Source organism: Lipotes vexillifer, unplaced genomic scaffold, assembly GCF_000442215.2.
Source record: "Lipotes vexillifer unplaced genomic scaffold, Lipotes_vexillifer_v1.1 scaffold778, whole genome shotgun sequence".
Lineage (NCBI taxonomy): Eukaryota > Metazoa > Chordata > Mammalia > Artiodactyla > Lipotidae > Lipotes > Lipotes vexillifer.
The window spans coordinates 2,211,715-2,221,395 of record NW_006774127.1 but is presented as its reverse complement, the minus strand read 5'-3'; the positions used below and the strand labels follow the sequence as shown (position 1 = coordinate 2,221,395).

The 9,681-nt window shown below is 51.5% G+C and overlaps 1 protein-coding gene across 1 annotated transcript in view; it reads right to left on the bottom strand.

Moving 5' to 3' along the window:
* Positions 1-447: 447 nt before the first annotated feature.
* Positions 448-9,681, bottom strand: part of SMURF1 (SMAD specific E3 ubiquitin protein ligase 1) — a 33,077-nt gene continuing 23,843 nt past the window's right edge. The window contains exons 12-18 of the mRNA XM_007448862.1: positions 8,005-8,119; positions 6,703-6,881; positions 5,606-5,743; positions 4,744-4,864; positions 3,597-3,798; positions 2,046-2,130; positions 448-547 (exon numbers count right to left, since the gene is read on the bottom strand). Of these exons, the coding sequence (XP_007448924.1) occupies positions 448-547; positions 2,046-2,130; positions 3,597-3,798; positions 4,744-4,864; positions 5,606-5,743; positions 6,703-6,881; positions 8,005-8,119 (940 nt within the window). The remainder of the gene's footprint in view (positions 548-2,045; positions 2,131-3,596; positions 3,799-4,743; positions 4,865-5,605; positions 5,744-6,702; positions 6,882-8,004; positions 8,120-9,681) is intronic.

The following is a 9,681-nucleotide window of genomic DNA, read 5'->3' as shown; positions in this document are numbered from 1 at the left end:
GCTGCTGAACTTGAAAACCTCAGGTATGCTTGGAGACAGAAGAGCTAGTCCAGCTACCAGGGCCGAACCCTCAGGCAGCCCCGCTCAGCTCCATAACTGTGGGTCAAGACTCCTCTAAAGCCCACAGGGCAGTGAGCCTGTCACCAGAAGTGTTACAACCGTAGCAGAATATCCTGTGTGACCGAAGCAGTGCTAAACCTGGCTGCGTTTGATTGGATGGGTGATGGGAGGGGTGGGGGGGGTTCTGTCAGGAGGAAAATATGGGTGAGAGCCACCAACTCAAGTCCCCCCGCCCCCTTTGCTCCCCCGACGAGAAGCAGGGGAGACAAGCCTTTCCCTCGGGTGTTCTAGGATTCCAGGGCCTCAGCCGGCTTCGCGGAGGCGCGCAGAGAGCGTCGCTTGGGGTCCGGTGGTCGTGAGCTAGCGTCTGCTGCCTTGGGCTGCACTTCACTCCACAGCAAACCCACAGGTCTCCTCCACTGCTGTCAGCAGCTTCTCATAGAGCTTCTCATATGACTCGTAGGGGGGAATGTCGATCCGGTTAAAGCTGGAACGGGACAGAAAGGGGAGAGACTCACTGCTGGTGCCGCCTGGCCTGAGGACCCGCTCCCAGGACAGGGTCAGGGCCAGGCCTGTGGCCAGGCCTTTGCGGCCACAAGCACACACGTGGGGACAGGGCAGAGAGGACGGGAAAGCATCTCATGCACCTAGTTCTGGGAGATGGAGGGGAGTTTTCCCTGCTTCTCAGGCAAAGATTTTCAGTCAGTCAACACACAGCAAAACAAATCTTCTAAGATCTTCCAGGTGAGTATGTACTGGTTAGATTAGGACAAAGCTCTCAACTCGTTTGTACTGTTGTTTTGGGGAGAAGTTATTTCTCAGACCAGGAGCACCACGTTTGCAGAGCACTGCAGTCCAGGCTGGCTGCAGTCAAATCACCACTAACAATTCACTGCCTGTGTATCTAATCCCCTGTGACTTAGATCTGAGAGCAAAATGGGGCAGTCTGGAGTATTTCCTGCAAAAACAGAAACTCTATCTCAAAAATAATAAAACGTCAAATCCCTGATAGAGGATTAAACGACCGGGTTAGCATTTCCTCAGGGAAGTTCATTCCCAGAGCTATGCCCAAAAGACACCTTTGTAGACGATATTACCTCATAACAAATAAAAAAATGCAAGATTCTGACTGAGAGGACATATAGAGCCTCTTGAATTACTAGAGGTTAAGTGATTGAGGATGGCTTTTGTCAAGAAGGAGTCGAGCTAAACGGTGTGGAGGCTTTTCAGGGGCCTTTAGCACTGGACGTTCTTCACGTCCGTTTTACTCAAAGCACTAAACCATTAGAGGACACAGCCTACCGGGGCGGGAGCAGCCCTGTGCGTTAGCACGCGCCACCCCGGGACGGCCATGCTGGGCGCAGACCCTGGGCCCGGGGAGGGCGCGTCCTCTATCTTTAAGGACGTGGAAACCCAGTTTGATGTCATGGACGGCGTGGGAACCCACAGCCTTGGTTCCCAACCAAGAACCTCCCATCACATCACCATGCATCCCGGCAACATTTGGAACTGACTCTCGTGAACCAGAGGTGGCTCTCGTCTCAAGAAATGGCTCCCAAAGTGCATGTAAGTGATTTGATTTTAAACCGCAAAGGAAATAACCCACTACGGATATTATTTAAGTGAAAATCAAGGGAGGAAACATTTTTCAATACACAAGGTGCATCTGTCATACACAGAGTTCTGAGAGGAGACCAATAACTCCAAACTTAAAACTGCAGTGTTCCCTCCTGACACTGCACGTGTGCGTGCGCGTGCGCGCACACACACACACGCGCGCGCGCACAAGTGCGGCAGGACCCAGCGAGGTGACGACGGGGGCCGTGGAGCGGCTCCGACGTCAGTCATGTCTCCAGACAAAACTGGGTTCACGAAAGAGCCTTGTGCGGACCCTCACGTGCGTGCTGTCCACTGCAGAGTCCAAGTAAGAAAACAGCTCAGAAAAGTCACGCACGGAGACAGGCTCCCAGGGCGCTGGTCCTTACCAGGTGTGGGCCTTGGGCAGGTTGTCTGTGTTCGCGTCGATCAGGTGGATGGTGAACAGCCGCGGCCCTGCGGCGCCTGTAGAGCCTTACAAGACAGCATTCTAGTTAACACGCTTCAGAGGCCGAGGCTGGGCCCTTGTCGCCACCCCGAGGCCCTGGTGCCAGGCGGCCGTCCTGCCAGAAGGTCACGGGGCTTACACGGCCACACGAGCCTCTGCCCGCTTTCAGGATGCACCCACCATGACCATTAAGTGACTAACACCAGACATTTTAGAAAATCACAGGAGCAAAGGCAGAGCAAAGGCGGGGACTGCTCTCCTCTCACTCGACCACGAGCCTGCTCCAGGGCGCTTATCTGAAAGCAAAATCTTTCAATCGCCAGTGATTTTTTTTTTTTTTTTTTTTTTTTTAACAGAAATGTCTAGCAAGCAGGATATGGAGTCAGGAAACCTCCCCAGGTAGAGGCCCAGTGGCAAAAGAAAGACACAAAGGCTGGGACCAAAGCCCTAGGACGAGAAGTAACTTCTCTCACTCCAAGAGGAAGGAGTCGTCTACAGGGAACGTACACGTGAAATCTATCTGCTCCCACTATTAATATGCAAAGTCCCATTTACTAAGTTTTAATATATTAAGATTCTTCACCTTACTCCTGCCGGTTGTCAGGGTTATCAAGTGACAAAACCCCCAAATTTTACAAATCACAGAGCCCTAAAGAGACCTTCAAGGACTTTCCCAGTTGGCTGTGCTGACCACGAGCCCCTCCAGAGGCTCAGAAGCCTCGTTGTGGACAGCCCACCACCCCCTCCTCCTCCGGCCCCCAGCTCCAGACCCAGGTGAGCCAGGGGCCCAGCCAGAGCCGGAAGGGATGCATGAGAGGACGGGGACCTAACTGGACAGGGGAGCCCCTCAGGCAGGCCCCTTGTACAGATGAGGAAACCAAGGGCCCGGGAGGACCCCTGGAGCTGTGACCCACACGGCAGCAGTGTGCTCTTAGAGACTCAGGGCTGCAGTTAGAGAGCTGCTGTCAAGAAGGTTCAAAAATTAACCCATGGTGCATTTTTAAATGGCTTTCTTTCCCCAAAGCCTTGCTCTTTGTACCCTCTCTCTGTCACCAATTCTGCTGAGGGAGGGAAGCGGAGGCCCCGGCTCCTCTGGGCCTTCCTGGCTCAGGTCTTTCCAGACCCCGCCCTGTGTGGGCACCAGCCGGCCGGCACCCACCACTGCTGTGTCACATGGCTCAGAGGCCCTGGGAAAGGTGGTCTGAGGTGGGCGGGGCTCTGTGTGATGGACATGGCCTCCTACATCTTTCCAGATGTTTTCTTTCACCTTGGGCAAAGGATAGTAGAGCCTCGAGCCCTGGGAGCAGCAGAGAGAAGGGCAACCGGAAGGCCATGGCTCGTGTGGAGGGAAGAGGGTCTCTCCAGCCCTTGGCTAGGCAACACCCCTGCAGCGCCGAGTGTCTGTCATGAAGGACCCGAGGCCATGTCATCTGCTGGCGACGCCCCAGCCCGCGCCCCGGCCCAGCGCCAGCCCCACCACCACGTCAGTCACCTTGCAGCGCCTTGAAGCCCTGGAGGGGGACCCGCGTGGAGCCCGTCACGAACTGCAGCAGCCGGGCCCTCCTCTCCTCGTCGAAGGTCTCCACCGCCTGCCAAAACCACCGGACCACGTTGCTGTCGGCCCCGCAGTGCTTCAGCCGCGTGTTGGACTTCCAGTCGTCCAGGTCGATCTCGTCCAGGCCGCCGACGATCAGCTGTGAGGGCGTGAAGGCAGGTCACCTCCCCGACGTACAAAGCGACGGGTGCCCAGCTCCCAGGACACGGAGAGCGTTGCAAACCACGTCCCGACAAACCGGACGCGCGTTCAGATAAGTCGACAGACACATACACAGCGGGCCTGAGGCCCACGCTCTGTGTCTGCACCTCCGGGCCGGCTGCCTCCCCAAGGACGCTGGTGTGGCTACTCCTGTGACGTTTCCTTAGCAGCGTGCGTGTGTGGGCATGTGCGTGTGTGTGCACTACACTGGGGAGGGAGGACGGAGGACCAGCCAGAACAGCTGCACGGGGCCACCTGTAAAGTGGGGCCGCCTCCCGGGGACGCGTGGGGCTTGAAGTCTGAGGAGGAGGGAACAGGTCAGGGACGTGCTTGTTGCTGCGACCCACTCCGGAGCCATCGCTCCCCCCGGGGAGGCACCTCGGGGCCCAGAGCTCTGGCACCGCCCTGGGGCCAGAAGGGCCGGGAACAGCCTGAAAGGCAAGGGCTACTTGGCACCAGAGCGGATGAGGTGCGCGGGAATGGCTTTGTTCACGCCCATGAAGAGGGACCAGAAACGACAGTAATTCTTCGTTCTGGGCCTAATAACAGCCAGAATCAAACAAAAAGTGGAGCAGCTGGTCATGATAACGTCCTCCATCTGAGGTGACCCCGCAGGAGGGGCTTAGGAAGCTGTGCTGCTGGGGCGCTTGCCCCACAGAACAAGCCGCAGGACACCCGGCATGATGTCGCAAGAGTTATCCGGATTCCCTGCCGCCAGGTGGGCACCAGGCCTTGGCATCACCTGCTCAGGCCTCCCCGACCCCCCACTCCACCCCCAGCCCTGCCTCTGCTCTCCTGTAGCCCCAGCGGCCCCTGGGCCTGCAGTGATTGAGCAGCCGAGGAGCACCCGTCACGCGCCCCAGCTCTGCAGGCGCTCACGCACCTCCAGCTCCTTCTGGTCAAAGGGCTTCAGTAAGTGTTGAGGGATGAGTTCATTAAACCCCTTCTGAAGAGCCAGGAACTGGGCCTCGATCCCCCTCATAAACCTCCAATTTACATATAACCTAAAAGAAAAATTTACACGTCGGAAGCAGTATCAAATGGTTCGTGAACATCGTTTTTTCCTCCATTAGTTGGTTCTGATATCCGCTGAACCCTGCCCACCATCCTCCCCTAATGGGGAGGAAAACCCCACTGGCGGGCAGTACCCAGCCTAAGAGTCAGGTTAAAAGTAAATCAGCCCCTCCCTCAGCTGTTCTGATTCTTTGCTTGAAATAGCAGTAGGATGTAACCTGACCTGTTACAGGTGCCATAATTTAAAAATATGTTTGAAAAGAAAATACAGGGCACAGTGAGAACTACACACCAGTCAGACAGCCTGAGCACAGGCTCTGTGTGCTCATGTGTCTACATTTCCCATGGAAGTCACTAGTCATTTATTTGCCTCAAGAGGTGGGAAAACAGACTATAAAGAGGTGGACTTCCATCACACCAAGCTCAAGGAAACTTGCCCCAAACCTGAGGGAGGCCTGCTCCTCCCTCCTGTGGCTATACCACCTTCACACCCACAATCAGGCGGTCACTGGAAAGCTACCCCTTGGGCTCTGGGGTCATGAATCCCCCTTTAACGGGTCAACCCTGGAGCCCACCGCTGACCCCGCCGGTTTCTGGAAGTCTCTGCCGCTACCATGACTCTGGTCCAAGCGCTCCAACGACCTAAACATGGCCCCCCCCATTCCCAGGACAGTCCCAGGCCCCGCCAGTCCCAGCGGCAACCCCCGCAGGTGCCCCAGAGCATTACCTACCGGACGTATTCTTTCTTGTTCTCCTCTGTGACAGGGACATTCCTGCCGTTGGGTTTCAGTTCATGCTGAAGAATCCTCCCGAAAGCGTTGTGCTCCACACAGAACGTGTGGTCCAGCACGGGGGTGATGTCGTTCTCTCTGGGAAGTTAGGACAGAAGATGGATGTCACTTAGGCCTCGGCCACCGCGCGGGAGCACATGGAACATTGAGTCAGCAATCGGTAGGAAGAGGGACCAGCTCCTCCTCTGCAGAAGAGGGGTGACAGTAGTGACAGCGCCCTGTGACTTCCCGGGACAGAGCCAGCCGACTGCTTTGTACCCTGAGTCTCCGAGCGGACAGGAGGGAAGCATGAAGGGGTAACTGAGTCAAAGGGAAGCCTCGCCAAGAAAATACAGCACCCCCTTCTGCAAGCAGCCTTTCCAAGGGCATCAGTCCAAGGAAGCACTTGAAAGTCAGAACTGGCTCCTTCATCTGCCATGTTTCTGGCAACACAGACTGGGAGGTTCTCTATAGGATGAAGGCCCTGGCCCCCCGCAGACCTGCCTGTCAAGCTGGGACACGTGGAAGGAGGTGGACAGAACACAGGACACAGTCGAGTCCTCGGCTTGTCCCTGGGTCCCAGAGCCTGGACCTCTCATTCCCGTGAAATCGGTCCTCACGAGGACCCCCGACACCTACGGTGACCATGTAACTGTGCCTGTTGCTTTTAAGAGAGTTTTAGGGCAATCCTAAAACAAAGGCACCTAAATATTAGGGTGATTTTGGATACCTCCTTGGCTGGAGACACCCCAGAGTGTCACAAACCAACCAACCACCAGGCCTGGGAATTAACATTCACAATCATAACTTCATAAGTCAAGGAAACAGCAAAAGAAGCTAGTCTATGATGAGAAACTGGCCAGACATTACAAGGAAAATGTCAATTAAGTATTTTTGTTGAATCTACTTTTATGTTTCTGATAGTTTTTCTATTCTCTGATTTCACACCCATCCCCCAAATACATACCCACGTGCACACTACACAACACAAATGGATTTGGGGCACGCTAAGACGGGTGACGATGGATGCATGTTCAGTTAACTGAGTCAGTACTTACAGAATCCACACTAAGCTCTTATGAAGTTCCGGGTCCACCGATTCCAAGTCAGAAAGCTGGATGGGTTTCCCCAGTAGCTGCTTGTAGAAGGGAACTGTGAAACCCCCGTTTATGTAGTGTCCATGGAACACAGCCAGACCCATGATCCGACCCACAAAATGGAAATAAGACAAGTGGTCCTGTAGGGGGCACCAGAGAACATGATATTCGTGAGAAAAATGACCGGCCAAGGCAGATGGGTATCTTGTACTTTCTCCAGGTTTCTTGAATCAGTTACTCACAGGCTGCACTCATGACCAGATGAAAGACAGCCACGTAGGAGGTCAAAGTTAGCGCATGACTTTTGGAGAGGTCATCTGAAGGATACCTTATATTATGCCCTTGGTTCAAACACCTTCTCAGAATTGCTACCTAATTTGTGGGACCCAGTGCAAACAGAACCCCTTATTCAAAAGTTGAGAATATCGACATGGTGACGGCAGAGAATCAACCAACCCTGGTCCCTTCTCAACACAGGGCCCGGTGCTGGCACAGGTTGCCGCCGGCCCCTCCCTCCCACTGCACCACGAGGAAATAAAGGGCAAAAGGTAGTCCCCCTTCTTCCTCTGCCATCCCTCCCCCATCCCACAAAAAAGGAGAAGAGAAAAAATCCCAAGGGAGTTGAGGCAGGGACACAAGAGGAAAATAACTGTGAACAACCCAAGTAAGAGAACCATTTTAAAACCAGCGCTGTTTCGGTTTGTAACCAGGGAACCTCCTGTTTCTACTTTTAGGTTGGAATTATACTCAGAGAGTTAGCTCCCATGTTGGTAAAAGGTCCTGTCACATCGACTGCTCGTCAGGGGCCCCATGCAGGATGCGGCCCCACGTCAGAGCCCTCCTCTTACCCGCTGGCCACCCTCGAACCAGTTACACACACACACCGCCTATTTCCTCATCTCTCTGACAAGCAGCTAAGAGCATCAGCACCGGTGGCCAAAAAGGCCAATTATGGGAATATTCCCATTTCGACTGGGAGGAGGATGTACCTCGTAACCCACTTCTCAGAATGACACCATCAGCAAATACAGCTGTCAAGCCAGAGTTCCCCTGAAACGTCATACTCACTGATACCAGTCACTGAAGATACGGGATTGAAACCATCCATCTTAATCCAGTTCTCACTCTACCTTGCAATGTTTTATTTACCATAGACTTTGAGTAAGTCTACAGTGAATCAACCAAGAATTGAAATTGAAACTGGAAATCCATTAAAGAAATTCTCCAACTAAGTCTCCGACCTCTTTATTCATTAATACTTACAGGGTTGATGGAAGAATCGGGATTGATTTGCAACATGTAAATGTTGTCCGTGGAATACTGGAAGAGTCCATAATACGGATTCAACATCTCATGGCACAATAAGTAAAGCCACTCCCTAGAAACAACAACAACAAGACATGTTAAAACTTCCTAGTTTCAGATCTTAACAAAAGGACTGATTCACCATGCCCTAGAAAGCCAAATTGGTAAGGCTGCCTGGCTCTGAGAGGATGTGATTTGTGCCGATTGGGCAAATAAGCTTAATGAAGTAAAAAAAATTGCTTCTGGTGGTGTCAGAAATGGATTTTCTGGCCAAAAGTCCAGTAACTCTGAAGCTGAGAAAGAACTGTGGTTGCCTGGAATCAGTACCAGCTCAGAGGCACAGTGTGCTCCGCAGTCTGTCAGCTTTCTTGCACCCCAACTACGGTTTTCTCTGCTACTTTGCAGAGATCAAGATCTCAGGTGACGATGTTAACAACGTGGTAAAAACCAACAAAAGTGCAACAGAAAGCTGTCAAAAATGCGTGTGCACATACACGAAACAGAAAATATATATATGCAGAGCATAAAGAAAGATGGGAAGGATTTATACTAACATGTTGACAGTAGGTAACTGGAGAATTTGCATTCTGGGCGTTTTAAATTTTTTTCACTTCTTTCTAGTTTTTAGATTTCTGGTGGTATCATGTTATTAATGTTTAAATAAGGAGAAAACATTTCCCAGTCTAGGGAGACAGGGATTATTTAAGAACGACTTTTGCCCTCATAATTTTCTGTCCTATTGAATTCTTATTATTTGCCGTAAGCGTTTATCACTTTTATAATTTAAAGGACTAGTTTAAAATCTTAAAATGTTAATTCTAAGAGTTTAAAAATCTGGATAGGATTTTTTTACCCAATCCAAAATGGATTATTTTCTGAATTCCTTTATGTTTGAATTATTTCATTATAAAAAAGCCCCAAATCAAAACCAATCAAACAAAAAAAGCACTCTGAACAGAACCCGTATGACTCAGCTGCTGTGGCCAGATTGTGATAAGCCCGGGTATGGGGGTCTATACAACACTGTGTAGCCTTTTATTCTTTCTACTCAAAACTCCTTTAAATGGACGAATCTTATTAAGATAGCTGCCCCAAGTTTTACTCTGGAATTTCTTACTCCTTCAAACAGAAAAGACAGAATTGAGAAAATACGAAAAGGATAATAAGCACAAATGCAAATCATCTGTCCGAGAAAATTGTGAAAATACACACAAAATGATTACACCAACACAAAGCTGTGTATCCAACTCAAAAGAACAGGAAGGAACTACCAGAAGAGATGAGACAGACACCAAATCTTATGACGCCTCTTTACTAGGAAGGCAGAATTTCCCAACTCTGGTGCTTTGATTTATCCCCAAGTTTTGGAGTTTGGATTTACAAAGAATTGTTTTCATAAATGCCAAGGACCTGCCACTGTCTAGACAGGAAGTGATTAAAATACAAGCAAACATCCTGACCGAGCTGTGGACAAGGTACAGAGCACGAGGTATGTTCTGGAAGTGGTCAGGGAAGAGCTAACTACACAGGCAGAAGAGGGAGAGAAAGGAAAAGGTTCAGAGCCAAACACTGGGGAGATGAGCATAGACTGATTCCCATGGACCAACATAAGGGACAGAGACGCAACGTATGTGT